The sequence below is a fragment of the Gossypium hirsutum genome, chromosome D01, assembly GCF_007990345.1.
Source record: "Gossypium hirsutum isolate 1008001.06 chromosome D01, Gossypium_hirsutum_v2.1, whole genome shotgun sequence".
Taxonomy (NCBI): Eukaryota; Viridiplantae; Streptophyta; class Magnoliopsida; order Malvales; family Malvaceae; genus Gossypium; species Gossypium hirsutum.
In genome coordinates, this window is record NC_053437.1 from 45,542,658 (window position 1) to 45,565,245 (window position 22,588).

The 22,588-nt window shown below is 31.3% G+C and overlaps 3 protein-coding genes and 2 long non-coding RNA genes across 5 annotated transcripts; 1 reads left to right on the plus strand and 4 right to left on the minus strand.

Moving 5' to 3' along the window:
- Positions 1–204: 204 nt before the first annotated feature.
- LOC107921361 (protein PLANT CADMIUM RESISTANCE 2) lies at positions 205–1,548 on the minus strand. The gene is made up of 4 exons (XM_016851229.2): positions 1,164–1,548; positions 974–1,045; positions 608–820; positions 205–498 (listed from the first exon to the last, which is right to left on the minus strand). Exons 1-4 carry the CDS (start codon positions 1,366–1,368, stop codon positions 413–415), a joined length of 576 nt encoding a protein of 191 aa, XP_016706718.1. The 5' UTR covers positions 1,369–1,548; the 3' UTR covers positions 205–412.
- A 6,670-nt stretch (positions 1,549–8,218) lies between these two features.
- Positions 8,219–9,896, minus strand: LOC107920936 (protein PLANT CADMIUM RESISTANCE 2). The gene is made up of 4 exons (XM_016850768.2): positions 9,097–9,896; positions 8,933–9,004; positions 8,638–8,850; positions 8,219–8,537 (listed from the first exon to the last, which is right to left on the minus strand). Exons 1-4 carry the CDS (start codon positions 9,281–9,283, stop codon positions 8,452–8,454), a joined length of 558 nt encoding a protein of 185 aa, XP_016706257.1. The 5' UTR covers positions 9,284–9,896; the 3' UTR covers positions 8,219–8,451.
- A 295-nt stretch (positions 9,897–10,191) lies between these two features.
- On the minus strand, positions 10,192–11,384 carry LOC107920937 (protein PLANT CADMIUM RESISTANCE 2). Its single transcript, XM_016850770.2, has 4 exons — positions 11,024–11,384; positions 10,806–10,877; positions 10,511–10,723; positions 10,192–10,416 (listed from the first exon to the last, which is right to left on the minus strand). Exons 1-4 carry the CDS (start codon positions 11,199–11,201, stop codon positions 10,331–10,333), a joined length of 549 nt encoding a protein of 182 aa, XP_016706259.2. The 5' UTR covers positions 11,202–11,384; the 3' UTR covers positions 10,192–10,330.
- A 1,923-nt stretch (positions 11,385–13,307) lies between these two features.
- LOC107920964 (uncharacterized) lies at positions 13,308–14,318 on the plus strand. The gene is made up of 2 exons (XR_001690841.2): positions 13,308–13,722; positions 14,032–14,318. It is a non-coding gene; the product is annotated as an uncharacterized lncRNA (long non-coding RNA).
- A 1,164-nt stretch (positions 14,319–15,482) lies between these two features.
- LOC107920965 (uncharacterized) lies at positions 15,483–17,336 on the minus strand. Its single transcript, XR_001690842.2, has 2 exons — positions 16,903–17,336; positions 15,483–16,790 (listed from the first exon to the last, which is right to left on the minus strand). It is a non-coding gene; the product is annotated as an uncharacterized lncRNA (long non-coding RNA).
- Positions 17,337–22,588: the final 5,252 nt, after the last annotated feature.

Consider the following 22,588-nt stretch of genomic DNA (forward strand, 5'->3'; position numbering starts at 1 on the left):
AATTTTATAAGAGAGAAACTACATAATATATAAAAATATATTATAAAAATATAAAACCGACCAAACTAAGATGAAGGCTTGAATGTGAAAGCCTAGATCTTGCCCAGCCTGTTTTTTTGTCTAAACTAATTTGACTTAAACAAATCTATGCGAAGGCCGGGAAAAAGAAAAGGAGAAAGGAACAGGAATAATAGTACAGAGGCGAAATTCAACACCACCTTGTATTAATTAATTAATATAAATTTTCTTTATACATAATCTGATTTATGCAACACCAACACTGAAAGAGCTGTGACAATAGAAATCCAAGATAAATATGACAAGTAAAACTTATTTATGGCGGGCACTTAGATAGTTTATTACTGCTACTTTAACCAAGGAGATATTCCATTTCGGTCTCTGTCCGTCTTCTTCATCGGCTCATGCCATCTTCCACCACTGGTGGGATTGGCGTCATTGCCACTTCACGACTCCGCTTTTCCATATTTCCATGCCATCCTACATCCATACACATACACAATCAGTTATTATAAACATTGAAATGAATCCAATAATTAACTCCGCAATTAAAAGTAAATCTACGCATGAGTGATATTGAAAGAATTACCTATGGATAAGTCGTAGCCACGGGTTTTAAGCTCGCGATACTCTTGGCACAAGGCGCAGTACTCGCAGCAGCAATGGACGAGGCAATCCCCGCAAGGGTGTTTCTTCAGCATGTACTGTTGCCCCATTTTGGATCGGTAAAAACAGGAGTAGCAACATGCACAGCCTGTCACACATGCTATGAGCGTGTAAAGTGCTCCATTCACTCCACATGCTGTTCAAATTAGGAAAACAAAAATATAATCTTCTTCAGAAATCAGAATAGATAGTTGCATGTGTTGTTTTAAATAATTCACATGTCAATATCACATAATGGAATCTATGATCTAGTGAGTCTAGCTGTGTGTGTGTGTTTGTTTCAACTTACAGGATGATCCTTTATCTACTATCTCGGCAATCTGGCCAAAAGTTACGCAAGGGCACCAACATGTGATGCAACCTGTTAGTTAAGAGGAGCAAAAACATAAACAGCTGAGTTAAAAAAAACCAGTTCTTCAGCTGCAGTGCGTACATACAAACGCACCCACCATTTTGGTGGGAAAAATGAGTTGACTTACAGTTTCTCCAATCAGAGAAGCAGTCGCAGAGCCCTGAAGACCAAGGGACTCGAGTTTTAGTCTGAAGACGGGTATTGGTCTCACAACTCTCGTTGAAGTATTGGTTTGAGGAGCTAAGTGGAATCCCAGTTGTGGCTGCTTCTTTGCCCTGCTTCGGTGGTGAACCTGAAAACTTTTCATACCCACTTGGGTTAAGGGACGCCATGGCTAAAACCTCTGTAGTCTGTACTGGAGTAATGAGATATTTAATTGATGCAAAAACAGGGAAATTAAAAGAAAACTTGTTGGAAATTAAGAAAGTTGAGCAGTACTTTGGGTTGGAATTTGATTGAACATATACCGAGAGAGGAATGGTGAGGTGATAATAGAAATGATGAGCTGAGACAAGTCAACAAGGCATGAAAGTGGAACAAGTCAAGTCTAGGCGCTTGTTCATCACGTCCTAGACGCAGCGAGGGGGAAGCTACAGAAACTGTGTGAAATAATGCACGTGGCAGTTTGTGATTTGCTACTTGACTTCGACTTATGTAAGGTGTTTATTGCTTGAAAAGAGAAGTTGAATCCCACCCATTGGTAGAAAGGTATTGGCCTATACCCGTAGAAATTATTTACTCTTCTCTTCTCAATTGTAGGGGTGTGCATAATTCGGGTAAAACCGAAAAAATTCGGTTAATCGATCGAATTCAGTTAATCGGTCGGTTAACCAAATTTTTTCGGTCGGGGGTCGGTTAATTTTTTTATAATTTTTCGGTTAACGGTTAATTCGGTTCGAAACAGGTCGGTTAACCGAAAATTTTCGGTTAACCGAAAAAATTAATAAATAAAATTATCCAACCCAGCCCAAACTCAATTACCCAACCAAATAAAACTAAAACTAAAGTTTACCCAATTACCCAATCCAATAAAACTAAAATTAAAAGACAACCCAATTTACTAAAGTCTAAAACCCAATTTACTTTAATAATTTATAAATTTTTTAAATTTTAAAAATAAAAAATAAAAAAATTCGGGTAATTCGGGTATTTTTCGGTAATTCGGTTAATTCGGTTAATTCGGGTAATTTTTAACCAAAAATAAAAAATACATAATTTTCAGTTAATTCAGTTAACCGACCTTATTAACCTAAAAAATTTTGGTTCGGTTACTTTTTTTAAAAAAAAATCGGTTCGGTTAACGGTTAAAATTTTTGGAAGATCGGTTAATTCGGTTATAGTAATTTCGGGTCGGTTAACCGAATGAACACCCCTACTCAATTGTACCAAAAAGAGAAAAGGAAATTAATATAGTATTGGACTGTTTAATACATCGCAGCAAATCATTGTACTGAGAAACCAAAGGGATTTCTCTTTTTTTTTCCATATTAAATTTTAAATTTTGATTCCTGAACTTAAATAATATTCATACTTATTAATGTATGATGATGTAATATTTTAAGATTATGCATCGTCATCATTTAAAATTTTTTAAAAAAATATGAAATTTAAAAAGTACAAATAAAAATATACAGTCAACATTCTCTATAACAACTCTATTTATTTGTCAAAATTTTACCTGTTATAGAGAAGCGATCATTAACAACATGTTATTATAAAGAGATAATTGTTGTAAACCTACAATAGAATTCATATACTGAATTTCCATAAATAGATAAAGTAAGAATTATGTTAAAAAAAAAAGACAATGTGAATCAAATCAACAAATTAAAAGATGTCTAGTAGATACACACATTATTGTTTTTATACATATTTTATTTTACATTCTTTGACATGATTAATTATGTAATTCATAATCCTAACAAGTTCAATTAATTATCAAATTAAATTAGTTATTTTATTATGGGTTAAAATTCAAGTAATCAATTTATAAGTTTATGAAGTTTCAATTCATGGTAGAATATTTAATTAGGAAACTTAATAGTTTATTGAATTAATATATTTAGTTCTACTAATTGAAGATTATTTTCATCTAATAAAATATGATTAATAGATGAAATTTAAAAATTTTATTGAAATAAAACTTTAATTAAGATAATTGCAATTATGCATCATAGTTTTTTTAATTTTTCTTCTCCCAGTTAAACTTTGTTTCTTAGTTTCCCACTTAAACTCTTATTAGTGTGGGTTATTTTAATATTAGTTTCACATTTAAACGTTGATTAGTGTAGGTTATTTTAATATTACTGGACCTACAAATTTAGCCTATAAATAGTCCATGTTTTTCACCCTAGAAAGATAACCCATTACACATTTACATATTAGTTTTTACAAGCTTTCAGGTAATTTTGTATTTACGTTTTGATGGTTCTTATTTTGAGTTTCGGGGTTTAGTTTTATCTCTATCTTTTGTACTCTTCGTTTTTGCCGTTTTAGTGAAATTATCTTTGCCCCTGGTTTTTTATCCTCTTCGGAGGGTTTTTTTCACGTAAAATATTTGTGTTTGATCTTTTCAATTTCTTTGTTATTTTACTTATTCATTGCTTAAATCGGTTTTATCCCTAACAAACTGGTATCAGAACTAGTTTGATTTTTACAATCAACTCATTCAAAGATGGCAACAACAAAGTTTGATATTGATAAGTTTGATGGCATCACAAATCCCAATTTGTGGCAAGTTCAGATGACGACAATTCTAATTCAAAGCAATCTTGAGAAGGTCCTTATATAAAATAAGCCTACAAACATGGATAAATCAGAATGGGATACGTTAGATAAAAAAGCTCTATCCATGATTCAATTATGTCTAACAAATAATATGTTGCAGGAAGTTTTAATGGAGAAAACAATATTCACCTTGTGGAAAATGTTAGAAACCCTTTACGTGACAAAGTCCCTGACTAACCGATTGGTGTTGAAACAATGTGTATACACATTTTGCATAGACGAAAGTGAGCACCTTAGATGCCACATCAGTCAATTTATTACTCTTTTAAATGATTTAAAAAAATGTTGAGGTTCAGATTGACGATGAAGATAAGGCTATGTTATTATTGTGTTCTTTACATTCGAGGATGTGGAGGGTCATCTTTTAAGTAAAGACAAACTCGACAATGAGTTTAGTTTGAATAGCAAGTCAGATAGGCAAGCCTCGATTTTGGTAGCATTAATGAAGCGAGATAAGAGATGTCACTATTGTAAGAAGTTAGGTCACCTAAAGGCAGATTGTTACAAACTGCGAAATAAAAGGGCTGCTAAGAGCAACGAGGAGGATTTAGTTGGTGCTAATTTGGCCAATGGCAAGGGTGATGATTTCTTGTTGGTGTCAACAAGTGAAAGCTTTGAGCTTACGTCTGAGTGAGTCATGGATTCGGGGTGTTCTTTCCACATGTGTCCTAACAGTGATTGGTTCTCCACATATAATTCAGTTGAGGGTGGAGTTGTGCACATGGGGAATGGCTCACACAGAAAAGTAACCGATGTTGGTGCTGTTCAGATCAGGATACACGATGGGGCAATTAGGATACTGTCAGATGTCAGGCATGTGCCTAACTTAAAGAAAAATCTCATCTCCTTAGGAATTTTGAACTCGAAGGGTTGTCGAATTAACATTGAGTCAAGCGACATTAAGGTATCCCGTAGGGCATTTGATGAAAGGTAAAAGATTGGCAGTTTTTATGCTCTGGAAGGATCAAGGTTGACCGATGAAACAGGACGTCCTTCGTCTGTTAAGGAGTCGAAGTCGACTCGTTTGAATTGGAGACAACTTGATCATAGGAGGGAAAAAAGTATGACTGTTTTGTATAAGAGAAATTCTCTTTTGGATGCAGGTTTTGAAAACATAAGGCACTGCATTTGTGGAAATCAGACCCGGGTCAGTTTTGATTTGGCAGTGCACAAGTTGAAGACTAGAAGACTTCCAGCGTCTAAGCACAACTTCGACTCAGTTAATATCCTGCATAGTTCGAGGCAAGTCCGTGGCGGGCTTTGGCAAAGAAGATGTTGTGGAAATACGAGTCAAGGTAGAGATTTGTGGAGTTATGCCTCGCATTTTTTGGCTTTTCTTCTCCTAGTTAAACTCTCTTTTTTAGTTTCTCACTTAAACTCTGATTAGTGTAGGTTATTTTAATATTATTTAACTTGTGAATTTAGCCTATAAATAGGTCATTTTTTCCACCCTAGAAAGATAACTCATTACAAATTTAGGTATTAGGTTATTTTAATATTATTTAACTTGTGAATTTAGCCTATAAATAGGTCATTTTTTCCACCCTAGAAAGATAACTCATTACAGATTTAGGTATTAGGTTTTGCAAGCTTTTAGAAAATTTTGTGTTTACATTTTGAGGGTTCTTATTTCGGGTTTCGGGGTTTAGTTTTATCTCCATCTTTTGTACTCCTCATTTTTGCCGTGTTAGTGAAATTATCTTTACCCGTGGTTTTTTATCCTCTTCGGATGGATTTTTCCACGTAAAATATTTGTGTCCGATCTTTTCAATTTCTTCGTTATTTTACTTGTTCGCAACATTATAATTAATAGGCTTGTTTATATGATATAGCTCTAATTTTACTAAAATTTTTAACTTGTTATGAAGAACTAATTTAATAAAAAAATATATTTCATAACTATGGTTATTGTTGTTATAAGTTAAAAGTTGTTATAAAGAGTTAAAATAAAACATAAAAAAATTGGCTCTACTATAAATTTAATTGTTATGGTAACATGTTACTATAGGGAATGATTGTTATATAAAAGACTAATTGTATTAAAAATTATAAAGAAAATTTTTAATAAATTTATAGATGATTATACAACACAACATTTAAATACCTCGTCATTGTATTTTAATGAAATCTAAATTCAATAATTAAATTAGAAAAAACTGCTAAATTTTAATATTAATGTAAAAAACTTCAAGAACCAAAAGGAAAAAAATTATCAAATTCAGTTACTTTTGATTTGTTATATTAATTATGCTTAAAATGTTTTTTTAAAGAAAAAACCATTTAAAATATATGATTATTACTCTAAAAAATATTTTTACCATTAATAATTAAATTATTTAATTTTTTTATTTTGATCATTTAATTTTAAAAATTACTATTTAATCACTAATATTTTTTCCTTGTCACTTGACTTTTACGTGTTGTTTTTTTAGTTGGTTTAGTTGTTTTTATACTTTTTTTATCAATTTGATCCTACTTATATATAAAATGATAAAAAATTAAAATTCTTTTTTAAAAATTTGAAAAATTCTAAAAATTAAAAATTAAATAAAAGTAGATAAAATTTTCAAAAATGGATAAAGTGAGAGTAAATGAGGGAAAATTATTTTTAAACCCTCCAATATTCTCTTTGTATTATCTGTATAGAAATATGCAATACTCATCCTTTAAAAGAACATAGAAAAAAATATTAAGCAAAATTATTGGTTCTCTGCTTTTTACTTCTTTGTTTCTTGACATAGCTTTTTCATTATAAGAAAAGGAAAAAAAAACTATAATTTGTTTTTACTATTTGGATTTAAAAAAATAATTTAAATGAGTTGAATTTTTTATTTGAGTTTGAAAAATAAAATTTTGTGGTATATTTTTTTTTGCTAAAAATGGCATAAGAGTCGATTTCACAAGCCTCTATAATATCAATTATGGATGTTCTTCAATGTCATGGAATTTAACTTGAAGATATTACTAATTTAGTTTCGAAAAATATTGAAAAAGCATAGTGATCTAACTTTTTTTTTTGGTTCTATTCTATTTCTATTTGTTATTAGATTTTACTGGATGGTAATTTTCTTTATTTCTCATGCCTATTAGTTTTTCAACAACATAAGGTTTTAACTTTCTAGAATTTTTATATAAAAATTTTTATTTTTTAAATAAACTTAATTTTTTTATAATTTTTATATAGAATTAAGGTGAAATTGACAGAAAATATAAAATTTGAGCACTAAAATTATTATTATACTAACTAAAAAAAGTGTGACTTAAGAGTCAATGAAAAAAAACAATTTCAAAAATATTAATAATTAAATTATAAATTATTTAGTTAAATGATCAAAATAAAAATTTACCCATAATTTAATGATAGATAATTTATGATATTATAAAATTTAGAGTATGTTTCATACTATTGTAAGGGTTTTTAGAGTCTTGGTATAAATATATAATTATTTGATTCAATAAAAAGAAGAAATATTTGTTAAAATCATCTTCCATTCAACTTGATTTAAGATTATGCAGGAGTGTTGATTACACCATCCCATCATTGATTAAATAAATTAAATATTAATAATTTTCCGCAAGTGAGAAAAGGTAAAGATACTTTGAAAATAGATGGTTTAGTAAGTATGCATAGTTGCACAGGTACCACTAAAATAGAAAATTATTGTTTTAATTCTTTAAAAAATTTTAAAATTTTAAATTAGTAAAGATAAAATTATACTTTGACCCCTTAAATTATGAAAATTTAATTTAATTCTTTAAAAATTATTAAAATATAAATTATTAAAAATTAAAATTTCATGTCGGGCCCTACCTTCCCACTAGATAGTTGAATTGTTTTGATAAATACATTCTTATCGCTTGTTTTATCCTTTCCCAAAACATATTCATTAATTTGATAGGTTTACTTAAGTTCGAAAACAGTAGAGATATTATAAGTTGATTGTAATGCCATCATGATGCCCTTTCGTTGAATTTCATCGTTTGACAAAAAAAAGTGACGCATGAATTAAATATCCAATCCAAGTTGATATTCATCAACAATCAATGCATAATACATTTACACAAAATTAAGTTACCTAGAATTAGAGGTTAAATCTTAATCATTAGAGCAGTCATATATGAAATATCTAACGATGGTCCTGCACTTAAAAAACGTAGAGCCCATAAATTGGTTGGTTCCTAGACTTACTGGACAGATTGATTATTACCCTTGATTGTTCTTAAAATTCTTTAAATATAAGACAGAGATATATAATTCAGGTTAGGCCAAATTTTAAGTTACAGCAGCTAATTTACATTAAATGTACACATGCATATTTTAGATCATCTTAAGTATAACATAATGATCCAAAATGATTTTTTGTGTGTGGGTAAAAAAAAAAAGAAGAAATAGAGTTCCCAAAAGCTAGAGATTTATATTGTGGAAACCTAAGACAAAATAAACATTTTATAATAATCAACAAATTGCAAAATATTGATCGCCATCAAACTCAACAGTTATTATTGTTTTAAGAAGGGCAGAGGTGAAATTACACTCGGTTTTTTTTTTTGGGTCCAAATCCTTTGTCTCAACTCAACAATCAACATGCCTGTAGAAATGGCTATTTAAGAAAGAGAATCATCGTTGTTTATCGTTTCATCCCATCTTCCACCACCGGAGGCATCGACATTTGCATAGCACGATTTCGCATATTCTCCATGTTCGCATGCCATCCTATATAAAATCAGGTAATGAAGAGAGAAATGTAGATACATCAAATGATAATATTTAATGGAGTGAAAAGAAGGCTTAAAAATGTAAATTAATAACGTACCAATGTTCATATTGAAGCCACGGTTTTTGAGCTCGCGGTATTCTTGACACAAGGCGCAGACCTCGCAGCAAAGATGAAGGCACCAATCTGGGTACGGTGTCTCTGCCAACATGTATTGATTCCTCATTCTTGAGCGATAGAAGCATGAGTACATACAAGCTAGCCCCGACATCCAAAATATTATTGAGTACAGAACTCCACTTGCTAGGCATGCTGCAACTCACGCATTCAAATAACTAACTAAAACACCAAACCAATTAAATTTAAACCAAAAAGAAGAAAAAAAGAAGCTTACAGACTGATCCATTATCGACAATCTCAGCAATCTGTCCAAAGGTGATGCAAGGACAAAAACATGTGATGATACCTAAAAAAAACATTTCAATGATGATAACAAATACCCATTTTCGGGTTCCAAAAGAATTAAAAGGAAAAGGAAAAGGAAAAGGAAAAGCTTACAGTTCGGAATATCATAGCAGCAATCACAGAGTCCTGTGGACCACAGGACTTTCCCAGCAGGGTGCATGTAATAGTTTTGATTACGCATTTGCTGGTTTGGGTCAGCAACAGGAGCGAAAGGTGGTGGAGCCGGTTGCCCATAATGATAAGGTGCTGGTGGCCATTGTGGATGTTCTATTGGGTACATGGCGATGGTCGGTGGGTGTTCTATTAAAGAGTTACCCTATTAATTCAAAACAGAAAAAGAAGACGAATGGATGGATGTTGAAAGGCTTTTGAAATCTATGGGGGGAAAAGAAACCTATTCAACGAGAACAGATTTCCTCTGCTCCCCTTTGGTGTCCGTCTTTCTCATTCTTCTTTCTTCTTTATTTTTTGGGCTCCAATTCTAAATATTATTTCGACACGTGTTCAAAGTTATTTGTTGTTTATAAACAGTTCATTTTTTATTTATTTATTTTAACATATATGATAAAAGAACAACCATTGAATGGACACCAAAAGAGGCACGAAATGAGGAAGAGAAATGGGTTTATATTGAAACTTTGCAAGATAAGTCTGCTGACTGTCTTTAATTAATCTACACCCATTTCTAACCAAATATGCCGAGCCTTTTTGTATGTAATTTTCAGTTAAATCACCAAACATTTTACCACCTTTGACATATTCTAAAATCACCTGTTTTGTTTACCAAACCATGACAACCTAATTACAACCAAAATGGTTTCTTTTTGCTTAACTTTAAAATCTATATTTAATTAATGAAGGAAATAATAAAATATTTACAGCTAGATTTTTTTAAATTTCTTTTTCTTTCAATTCCCAATATTTTTTTTATTTAGATTAAATATAAATTAATTCCCGTTTATCTATTTTATCAAATTTATTGTACCAAGGGACTATCCCAGCAGGCTGTATGCAATTTTGAGTAGGTTTTATTTGAGGTAATGGCAAACCGGTTGCCCAAAGTAATGAAATGCTTATATATAGATATTTTAATTTTTTTTTTAAAAAAAACATGTGATATTTCATCGCAGCTAATGTAATTTAATATATAATGACGACACTCAGCCACACTCACATCAAATGAAAGACTTAATCGAAAACCGTCCGAAATATAGGTGAGAATATCATTCCATGCCACTTCTCCATCATTGGAGCCACAGTGGCATCACATGAATAATAACAATAATAAAATAAATATCATCGAGAACCATCCAAAATATAGATGAAATTATCTTTTCATGCCACTTTCCATCACCGGAGCCGATGGCATTTGGAGGCCTTGATTTTGCTGCCTCGCCATATTTCCATGCCATCCTACATATTCCAAACCATGGAAATGCATGGAATTAAGTGAAAATTTAAAATAAAGTATTTCTTTTCTTCAAAAAAAAAAAACAAAAAATAGTACCAAGAGACATGTCGAAGCCACGGTTTTTGAGCTCGCGATATTCTTGACACAAGGCGCAGGCCTCGCAGCAAAAATGAAGGCAGCAATCGTTGCAAGGCCTATCTTCCAACATGTATTCACTCCTCATCCTGGAACGATAGACACAGGAGTATATGCAAGGACACCCCGTCAATATTCCAATTAATGCGTACAGTGCTCCACTTACTCCGCATGCTGCACCATTTTTTACATATTAACCCACCGCCCTTTCTTCTTCATAACTTGCATCTTATTCAATCCCAAAAAAAAAACTTACAGGTCGATCCATGATCGACGATCTCAGCAATTCGTCCAAAAGTGATGCAAGGACACCAACATGTGAGGCAACCTGTAAAAATTCAATTAAATAAAGTAAGTACAAAAAAAAAAAAAACAATGATGAGAGTCCAACTTAAAATCTCAAAAAGAAAGACTATTTTGGGTTTAGACAGGAACAAAAAAGGATGAGAGGTTTAATAGAAAGGAAAAGCTTACAGTTAGGCAGATCAGAGCAGCAATCACAGAGTCCGGTGGACCAAGGGACGTTCCTAGGCGGTTGCGTGTAATTTTGCTGAGGATATTGGGGGTTAATGGGAACACCAGTTACTGGAGCTTCTTGCACAAAGTGATGAGGATTTGCGGAGGTTGATTGGTTCGTGGGGTATTTGGTCATGACTGCAGATGTTGTGTTCTTCAGACTTAACTTCCTGCAGGAAAAATAAAGTTGAAGGCTACCAGGGAAAACAAAGACGACAGGTTTATGTTTATGTTTATATATAGAAAGTTGAAGCAAGAAGAAATAACACAAACAACACGCTTTCACCACATAAACCGTCCTCAAATAAATCTAGGAATTGTCAGAATATCGTTTGGCGCGTTGAGAAAAAATAAAAACCAATTTCCATCGTATCATAAATGCACACAAGCTGACCTTTCTACCAAATTTCGTAGAAATGAAAGGAAGCTGACGTCAGCAAGACCAAGTCAAATAAAGCGACTGCTACAATAAGCCGCCACCGATGAAACCCAACAACAGAGCTAATCTTCACATTATACTGAAGTACACATCAACTGACATTGTAACAGAAGGTTTAACTGCTAACAGAATATAACAATTTTAACCACCAGTTTGCTGCAACACTTCTTATTTCTTGACAGTATTTGATCTTCCTTTGTTTTAAAACATGAAACCAATGAACTGAGAGATGAGGAACCATGGATAAGGATAAAGATTTTAGATTCAGTTGGTTTGTGAATATACATTCAATTAAAATTTATAAATATTTAGTATATATATTTATATAAATTTTAAATATTTTATTAAAATAATAATCATAATTAAAATTTAATTTTTTATTTCACTTAAAAGTAAAATTAATTTTACTCAAATTCAACTATTTAGTAAAGAATGTGGTTTCATTTTATTACTAAAGCAAGCGATTAGCAGTTAGCTTTCTCTTTTGCTAAGTCTATCAGAGATTTCAAGCCTATATCTCTACGATCAACACTAAATTTCCAATCCACCAAATACAAAATCTTAGGAATAAAAACAAAATTAAATTTGCAGAAACCATTTTTTGAAAACTAAAATTTAGTTATCGACTTTAAAAAACAAGAATTTGAGTCGCCACCGATCCTTTATTGAGGTGTGACCGGCTCACCTTACAAACGATTCTGGTCTGCAAATTTTAAGAAAATAGGTTCGGGAGTCAATTACGCATGAAGAAGGGTTAGCACCCTCGTAACGCCCAAAATCGGTACCAAATTGACTATTTAATGTCTTAGTGTCGAAAATTAAAAAGATTTTGTTAAACTCAAATATTGAAATCTGAAAAGGATAATCAATTATTCAAGTCAGACAAAGAAATTAAGACCCAATACGCTAGGGTACAATTTCTCTAAATCCCCGAACTTTGAATATCACTTTTACTTTATAAGTAAATCTTCATCTCGAGAAAGCAATTATGTCATGCCCAATACGTTAGGACACAACAAATTAAGTTCCCAAAAATGATTTTTACTTATACATTTTGAATAATGAATATTCTCAATTATTTGGAATTAACAAAGAAAATCGAAACCCAATACGTTAGGGCTCAATTTCCTCAAAAATCCCAAACTTTGAATATCGCTTTTATTTTAAAAGTCTTTGAATCAAAAGAAAATGATTTTAATGTTTTATCAAAACCAAAATATGTATTTTTTAAAAGATATGTTAAAAAAATGTTAATGCGATATGAAACAAATACTTTACTTTAAATTATATGTATATATGTATTTTCAAAATATAAGTATAATACATAAATAAATTTTGAAAACATGTATATGCATATATTAAAACAAGCATATATATATATACATATATAAAAACATGAAATACACCAAAACAAAATAATAACAAAAAAAAACTTATGATAATTCTAAAAAGTACATATATATATTACAAAGAATGTATGAACATATATAAATTATAAAATATGAAAATATAAAAATTATAAAATATAAATGTATATAAAATATATAAAAACTATGAAAATAAAATAATAATAAAATATATACATAATATGCCTATGTATTAAAAAACGTTTAAAATATATACATATATATATTAACATACATATGCGTGTAGATATAATAATAATAATATATAATATAACTATAATAATAATAATAATAATGATAATGCTATTGAAAATAATTAATTTAATAGCAATAATAATAAAATGACTAATTTAAACTTAAAACAGAAGTTTAGGGCAAATTTGAAATAAATAAAATGCAAATGGCCTAAATAGAATACGCAATTAACAGTGGAGGACCAAAAGGGAAATTAACCCCATCCTCCAACACGCTACGCAGCAACATGGGCCAAATTGAAACAGTAATAAAACACGCAGAAAAATTTAAAAGAAATAAAAAGATTAATTTAGACACATTATGAAACAAGGGGACTAATCGCGCAAATAAACCAGTGCAGTAAAAAACGCGGGTCTGGTCGGGTTCTGGGTTGGGTCACACGGGTTACAGGCTTAAACGACACCGTTTTAAACCCTATAAATCCCACTTTTAAAAACCCTAAATCATTTCCCCTTTCTGCCATTTGAAGCTGCGCTGTGGCTCCCTTTCTCTACCGTTCCAATTCCATTTCCAATCGGCCACACCAACGACAGCACCTCGACGGCGCACTGCCACCGGTAAGAACTTTTCCCTTTCTTCTTTGCTTCGCTTATTCGTTTTAAAAACAAGAAAGAAAATAAAAAGAACAAAAAAGTAAAAAGAAAAGAAAAACGGAACCAACTAATTACCTTCAAATTTGTTTTTTTTTATTCTTTGTTTTTGTTTTCTCAATAATCTTTTCAATACAAAATTTTATTCTCCTTGATACAATATTCGTCCCCTCTCCTTTGCTGATTTAATTTCGCCTTATATTCTACTATTATTTTTTTTCACTGCTATTCCCGTCATACACTATTTGTTTGCTGTTTTCATTTGTTTTTTCGCAGGTGCAGAGGTCGTGGAAGAGGCATGCGACGTGGAGGCTTGCACGACGTGCGTGGAAAGTGACAATCGCTGGCACACACGCGCGGTGAGGACCCGATGATTGCGGCGCCACTGAAACATGCACTAGGGCTTCTCGATCCTTCCTCTGCTATTGATTTCAGGCTACCGTTTGGGCTCATTAAGTAATGGGCTGTTAATTATTTGTTTTGCTTTAGCCAGGCCAAAATTGGCCTATTACACTGATCTATTCAAATCTCTATTTCATTGTAACCAGAACAGGTTACAGATAGTTTTCATGTTCATAAATTGTGCTAACCTATACAAAATAGAAATGATTATATCTGGATTAAATAAATACTCGAAATTTTATTATAAAGGGGATTATATCTCGATATAAATAAATAGCCAAAATTAAATAAAACTAAAAATGTAATTGAAATAAACAAACCAAAATTAAATATGAATAAATTAATTGTGGGAACAACCCAACAACTAAGAATATGACCTTGAAAGCAACTTCCATGATTTAATTCCTTGACAGCTTTGTGAACTAGAAGAACTCAACCTAAATCAACAACCTTAACTGTGTAGGTTGTTTAAACTTGATCGTTAATTCTCTTAACGAATCCAACTACTTAATCAATTGGTGATACAGTTATCTTCAGCACTTCTAGACGGATAATTCATGTAAATTTTTAATGTTTGATAACAAATTTTGGAGTTTTTGTTATAATTTTGTCCTGTTGAATGATACTAAGATGAATTTTCTAATTTGATCATTTTATACACAAAAACACATGGTTTTTGCTGTTTTTGAGACAGCTGATGCACCGGAAGAAAAGACAATCTTAAAGCTCACATTTTTTATGCTCAATGTTGTAGCATTTCTATAACATAAATAGATAGTCTACTAAAGAGATAGGAGCCCAAACTGTCCACTAAGGAGGAGAAGGCTAAACCGTCCATAGAGGTGCCCAAATCAACCATCCAAGACTTGGTAAACATTGAAAACCAGCCACAAAAATCCATACATGTGACCGTCCACCTCCCCTCCTCATTTCAAGTTTTCTCTCCTATGAATCAAGCAAACTTTCAAAGCCATCCATTCACTTTCCTTAAAGTAAGGGCCGACCATATAAGAAGAAAAATTCAAGGCTCCAATAAATTGCTCCCCCTTTATAAAAGTCATTTTCAATTTAAGGCTTAAAAAATTGACATATATTTAAAATTTTGACAAGCATTTTTACTTTGAAAAGAATGGTCACATAATTTGCATAATTTTAATTTAGCACAATATCAAACATTAATCAACCAATTTACCTTTGCTTTCTCCCCCTTTTTGTTATATCAAAAATCAAATAAAGCTTAGGAGAAAGAAAATGGTTAGTTTAAGAATAGAAATTAAAAAAAAAAAAGAATAAGTGAACTAACATGTGCAAAGAAATCATCAAAGTATCTTAAAATACCAATTAAGCATTAAGGTTCAATATACCATAATCATAGGAAACAAGCAAAAAAAATAGTGCAAATGTCATGAAGTGAATGTGCAGTAACTATCCTAATCATCATCACTAGAAGAAAAAGGTGGGGTCGAAGGATGATGACCTAGAAGTGATACTATTTGCATATCTAACGACAACAACCTTATCCTCATCTCTAAATCCCCAAATATCATTACTCAAAGAGTGGAGCATCAAGGATGGCAACATTGATGTCGAAAAAAGAATAAGCAGCTAGTGGAGGAATATGCTCGGGAGAAGGAACATCTTCGAAAGCGCCTTCGACATTGTTGTCTTCATGTGCAGTCGATAGTCCACTCTTTATCCATTCGCCAGAGTTAGCATCAAAATGGTAATCGAAATGATGAAGGGCCCGATAAATAATAGGTTGATTCTAGGTGATGAGGCTGTCTCCATGGGTATTAATCCCTAATTTCCTAAAAATGCATGACAAATAAGTGCAATGGGGAAGGGTAATCTTTGTAGACATTGCCTTTCTGATACCCTTAGTTTTGTCATTGAACATTATAAAAGCGAGGTCGGGACATCTATCGAATTGAATGGAATCTATCCACCAATAATCGATGAAGCAAAGCATGGCATGTTTTTTGATAGGATGTAAATTCCAAGTAATGATGAAATGGAGAGCACAATCATGGAGATTGAGTTCAGATTTGTGTTTGGACTCAATATAAAAAGCAGAGTTTAGACTCCTTTTTCATTGGAGGTACCTCTGGAAGGCAAATTAAGAAAATTTCTGAAATCATCTAAAGTAAGTCAAATTAGGGTGTTCATTAAAAAAGATGTGATAGTAATGACAATACCATTGGACTCATCATGTTCAAGTTTGACATTTAAGTAAAAAGCTTGAACAAGATTAATGTAAGTTGGCGAGGAAATTTTTAAGAAATCAATCCAACCCCAACTTTTAAAAATCGCAAGATAAGAAAAATTGATACCTTCTAACATGACAAAATCTATCTTCCTAGACTCTCAAACTCGTTTGGACGTAAAATTCCTATTGAATCGTTCTCGTTTCAACTTGGAACGAAAACACTCATTAAATGACGATCTAAACCCACTAGAAGGATTTGAAGAGGAGATACTAGTTCTAGGACACTTCTTAGGGGCCATGGTAAAGAACTAAACACTAAAAACACACTTAGACTATCAAAAATTTTGTTGAGGAATTTTGTCGAACACTTGGTGGGCAAAGGGTTTGAAACAAAATTTTGAGAAAATGTTTAGTAATAGGTTACCCCCTACAATAAAACACAGTGTATAGAGTTCTAATCAACCCAACAATTCATAAAAAAATAAAAATTTTAACTTACATTTCATAAAATCAAAAGATAGGAAAGGTTTAGGTTTTACCTAAAAAATGTTGAAATGTTGAAAACCTTGAAGCAATGTTGAAGAAATCTTGATGAAATGGTGTTATAAAGTATTTTAGTGTCAAGATTTCATGAAAAAAATTAAAGGTTTTTGAAGAGATTTGAAGTTTGAAAGAGAAGGTTTTCGGGATAAAGGGGAAGAGAAATTTTGGTTTTTAGAAACTAATTTGAAACCCTCAGTGCAGGTACTTTTAAAACCTGACATGTATCGATATTTTTAAGAGGGTATCGATAATTTTATAAAATTATTGATAATTTTAAAATGGTATTAATACCAACTCACGAATCTATTTTCCAAGTGCAGAAATTGTTCAAGAACTCAATTTTTGAAGTTCAAAAGTGTTCTAAAGGTCTTAAAATGACTCTTAGATAAATTATAATGATTTCATATACATGACAATGCAAAAAGTAAGCATGATGCATTTTATTTATAAAGCACAATAAGTTCATTCAAAAACTTGACTTAGTAAACTAAAAAAAAAGCTCATTTTAACAAGTTCAAAAGCAAAAAAAAAAAAAAATCATGCTAAACAAATAATGTTAAAGTAAATTAATCAAGTACATTAAACTTCCCCTATCTTTTTGGACATAAGAGCCATGGAAATCATACAAGCTTGCCTTTTCAATACATGTAAAAAATATACAAGTTTAAAAATCATTTGAAATACATAGAAAAAATTTAACATAAAGTCAAAGGCAAGGTGGTCAAACCTAGTTCTCTCTTAAGTGTCTAAAATTTTTCATTGTCTAAAGGTGTTTTAAAAAAATTAGCTAATTGAAGCAAAGTGTCTACATATTCTAGAACTATATTACCTCTTAGGACATGATCTCTAATTAAATGATGTCTTATTTCAATATGCTTAGTTTTAGAATGTTGGATAAGATTCTTAGTGAGACAAATAACACTAGTATTGTCACGCTTGATAGGAATGGTATCTATGTTAATTCCATAGTCCTTAAGTTGTTTCATCCATAAACTTAAGCACAACAACTACCAGTGGAAATGTATTCCGCTTCAGTGGTGGACAATGCAACACTATTTTATTTCTTTGAAAACCATAAAATTAACATGTTGCCTAAGAATTGACAAGTGCCGAAGGTACTTTTCCTATCTAGTTTGCAACCTCTAAAATCTGCATCCGAGAAAATATGCAAGCTAAAGGATAAATCTCTAGGATACCTGACTGCCTGTAAACGAGTTATCGTTTATAGAATAAATATAACACTAAAATACAATAATTAAAAATAGTTGTGTCCGTAAGTGCATGAGTCAAATTGTAATATAGTGGTACAACGAAATACCGATAGTACTTTGAGGATTGTACCTAAGGGAGGATGGAATAAATGATAAAAATTCTTTTTTACAATAATAAGTCTAAATGGTAATAGTTAATTCCTATATTACGATGGATCATAAAATAGATTAGAGAAGTAAAAATAAATAACTAATGAAAAGAAATAAATAAAGAAAATAAACAAATGAAATAAATCAAGAAACCAATTAGGAAGATTAACTCACTTCAGGGTTTGCAAATACCTTTGGATTATGGGTTTAGAGTGGATTAGTCATTGATTAAGTAATTATTACCTCTTGGCTTCTAAGTAACTTAATCGATTTATTGATACTCACTTATCTCCCGACTTCACTTTCTCAACCAGAATAAATTACAATTTATACGGTTCGACTTATCTTCCGACCTCATCTACCTTATGATAACTTATTAGGGTTTTCAAGCCTAATAATTTAAGCACACATAATTTATACAAACTAACCCATCTCGAGAAATCCTAAGATCCTCCGTTAATCACATCCCCATTCACTCGTTAATCTCTCTTAAGGGATTTAGCCACTCATTCTATTCATAATCTCAACTTCTATTGAATAAATCATGTGAGAAACATGATTGATTCGGAGAAGAAAAGATATTTTAATAATTGTGGATTGAATATCGAATAGGAATCGAAGTAACAAATCTCTCGATTGGAATAACGAAATAAAACAAATGTAAAAGAAAATATAAACTGAACACTTTAATCAAATAAGCAAATCCTTGAATCAAAATTAATTCAAGAAGAAAAACAAGAAAGTACTTAAGTGCAGAATTGACCCAAATTGACAACAATATTTTACGGCAAGTCAAATATCTCCACACTTAAGTCTTTACTTATCTTCAAAAAAAACTACCCAAAAGTAATATAAAAACCAAGAATAAACTAAAAAAAAAAAACAAACACGCAAATAAAATAAAGTGTACTTGAGTTGGTTTGATACGCGAGATTGGGTTGGAGCAACAACACTAGGAAAATTTGCCTAAGTATATAATTTTAGCTAGAAATTTAAATAATTCAAGGTTATTTACACCTAAACAGATTAGTTCAGTAAATTATATAGAAAACAAGCAAAATAAAATTAAATATAAAACTCCATCAAGATGTATATATGAATATAGTACTTATTTTTACAGAATATAATTAGTTCAAATATTTCTCTCCTACTCGGTTTATTTTTATCCATATTTTCAACTCTAATGCAATAATATTTCCCCGATAACCCTTATGATTTTTATTTATTTATTTGTGCCAATATACTCGAGATTTTTTTGGGCACTTTTTATAAGGGTTATAATAGTTATACTGCATTGTTTCAATAACCATGGATTTTACCGAGTGTTTTCTATTTTATTTGAACATCCAATATTTCTAAAAATATAATTACCTATTTGTATATCTATCTTTATGACTTGGTATATTTAATCTCTTTTTCCTATTTATAGTTTAATAAACCGAACTAATTAATCTAAATATAAACAACCTAAATTTAATTTCATGCTAAATTTACCATTTAAACAAATAACCTAGGTATATGCTCCTAACCAAACACTTCTATTTCTACTAGCTTAAACACAAACATGCAATAAAAAGAAAAAAATTTAAAAATTTAAAACTAAAAACAAGGAGAATAATTGAAAACATTTCTTTTTTGAATTTTTCTAAGTCACCCCACACTTTATTCGGCACATTGTCCTCAATGTACAATTAAAAATATAAAGAAAAGAGGTTACTCGATTGACGTGATAAATGCATTGCAGTTGGTAGGACTACTTCTTTTGGTTTTGGCTTGCAATGTTAGTGTCGTAAAAAATTGTGGGGTTCCTACAAAGAAAAATTAAAAGCACTCAAATAAATATAGAAAATACTAAGTCCTAACTAATTAAAACTAATGCAGAAAATAAAAACTCATCTCAAATAAAGTTCAAAATTCCGAATAAATTGTTCGTAATTAATTAGAATAAGGATCCGACTCAACTACTAGCTTCCAAATTCTCATTTTCTTTTGCTTGACATGATGGACTTTATTGTTTTCGTTCGTGGTCGATGTATGATTGTTTTGCTTCCTTGCTGCCATTTCCTTCAAGTTATTATCTTGAGTATCATTGTCTTGCGTTGTAGTATGCCTACCGCTTGATGTTGATATTTCAAATTCTCTCTTCAATTGGTTTTTTGTATTCTCGTTCGCAGTTGTGTTGTTGAACGGTTGTGTGTATGGTGCCATCCATAAGATGATTTTTTTATGCCATATCTTCTAGCGTAATGTTTTGCAATTGGCTTAATGTAGGCAATACCTTGCACTGTATATTCAAGATGTTCTTGAATGTCGTCCTCCCTTAATGTAGCTTGATCTTCATTTTTGTTGCTAGCTTGCCATTGATTTGTGGGCTTGACGGTCTTGGTGCATAAAAATTATGGCTAATCCTATTTGAGTTACAAAAATTATAAAAATCAATATTTTGAAACTCGGTTCCATGGTCACTCCTCACATAAGAAATAGAGTAACCTTTTTCAATTTTGAAAATGTGATAAATTTTTCTAAAGCCTCATCTTTAGTACTTAAGAAAAGAATTAAAATAAATCTAGAATAATCATCAACAAGTACAAATACATATTATTTTCCACCCAAGTTAGTTGTTCTAATAGGACCAAAAAGGTTTATGTGAATTAGTTGAAGAACTCTATTGGTAGACACATCATTAATAGGTTTAAAGGAATCTCTTCTATGTTTACCCTTGGTACACGCATCACAAATTTTGTCTAAATCAAAGTCAATTTTAGGAAGTCCTCTAACTAAGTCATTTTTAACTAATTTTTCCAATATGCTCATACTAGCATGTCCTAGTTTTCTATGCCATAACCAAGAAGAATTTTCATTTTTGGCAATAAAACAAACATTTGAATTATGCTATTCATCCAAATGCACCGTATAAATGTTTCATATTCTATGACCTACAAGCATAATCTTATTAGACAAAATGTCAATAACTTTACAACTGTTTAACTAAAAAATTACATTGAGACCTTTATTACACAATTGACTAATAATTAATAGATTATGCTTAAGACCGTTGACATAAAAAACATTTTCAATAAATACTGAAGAGTTTTTACCAATAGAGCCAATTCCTTCTATTTGCCCTTTGGAGTTGTCACCAAATGTAACTTCTCCTCCACTTTTTGGCTAAAATGACTCTTGTCATCGGCTATATGTCTTGAGCATCCACTATCAAGGTACCATATGTTTGTACTTGTATTGTTCACCTTAAAGCAATTCTATTTTCCCTACAAATAGAATTAAAATTTCTTTTGGTAACTAAATTTTTTTGGGTTCTTAAGTATTAGTTCCTAAACTTTTTGTCCTTTTGGAAACTATTTTGAAAGAATCTCTTTGCCTTGAGTAACACTAAGTCCTTTAGAGACCTATATACTCTTAACAATTTTTCCTTTATAAAATCTTGAGGGATCTCTATGTTTATAGAACTTAAAGTTTGTTCTAATAAAGTTTGATTTTAAGCTTTCTCCCTTTTTAAAACTTTTTGGAGATACTTTGTTAGATAAAGCCTTTTCTTTTTCAAGCAACTCAACTTGCTTTTGATGACCATCATGAACTTTTGAAAGCAAATTATGCAAGTCTTGGCCATTTTCCTCAAAATCATTTATAATAGTTTGCATATCATGAATTTTACTTTAAATTTTATGAATGGCTTTGGAGAATGAACTATTTTCATCTTTTAATTTTAAAATGTTTTTATTATATTTTGAAACCATAATTTCAAACTCCAAACCCAACTCATCATAGGCATCTTATAACTTATCAAATGAATAAGAAATTGAATTAGATGAGTTAGAAGTTACATTAGAATCATCAATAGTCATAAGGTATGGGTTGACTACTTCTAAATATTTTTCATCGGAGGAATCATCATTACTCCATGTAGCCACATTAGCCTTAAGTTTTTGTTTGATTAATCCCTTCTTTTTCCATTGAGAAAAATTAAACTTGATATGTCAAAATTTATTGTTGGGACACACGACCGTGTCACGTATTCTCAGCCCGTGTGGAATTCAAAATTTAAAGTCCAATGGTCACACGGTTTCGGACACGTTCGTGTGTGATATTTCTTCCCTTCTTCCACGCCCGTGTGCGAGGCCGTGTGGGACACACGACTATGCCTATGGCCTGTGTAACTCACTGACTCGTATTTAAATTTGAACAATTAACTCCAGTATTCAGACACCTAGGACATGCCCGTGTGTTTAGGCTATGTGTGCCATACGCCTGTGTGTCCAGGCCGTGTGTGCCACATGGTCATGTCGCTAGGTCGTGTGAACCA

Excerpts from the sequence above, each read along its gene's own strand:
- LOC107920937 (XM_016850770.2), bottom strand. The coding sequence starts at position 11,201 with ATGACCAAATACCCCACGAACCAATCAACCTCCGCAAATCCTCATCAC. Across the intron at positions 10,878-11,023 it reads CTGCTCTGATCTGCCTAACT|GTTGCCTCACATGTTGGTGT; the intron begins GTAAGCTTTTCC and ends GAATTTTTACAG. Across the intron at positions 10,724-10,805 it reads CGTCGATCATGGATCGACCT|CATGCGGAGTAAGTGGAGCA; the intron begins GTAAGTTTTTTT and ends AAAATGGTGCAG.
- LOC107920936 (XM_016850768.2), bottom strand. The coding sequence starts at position 9,283 with ATGTACCCAATAGAACATCCACAATGGCCACCAGCACCTTATCATTAT. Across the intron at positions 9,005-9,096 it reads CTGCTATGATATTCCGAACT|GTATCATCACATGTTTTTGT; the intron begins GTAAGCTTTTCC and ends TGTTTTTTTTAG. Across the intron at positions 8,538-8,637 it reads TGGCTTCAATATGAACATTG|GATGGCATGCGAACATGGAG; the intron begins GTACGTTATTAA and ends GATTTTATATAG.
- LOC107921361 (XM_016851229.2), bottom strand. The coding sequence starts at position 1,368 with ATGGCGTCCCTTAACCCAAGTGGGTATGAAAAGTTTTCAGGTTCACCA. Across the intron at positions 1,046-1,163 it reads CTTCTCTGATTGGAGAAACT|GTTGCATCACATGTTGGTGC; the intron begins GTAAGTCAACTC and ends CTTAACTAACAG. Across the intron at positions 821-973 it reads AGTAGATAAAGGATCATCCT|CATGTGGAGTGAATGGAGCA; the intron begins GTAAGTTGAAAC and ends TAATTTGAACAG.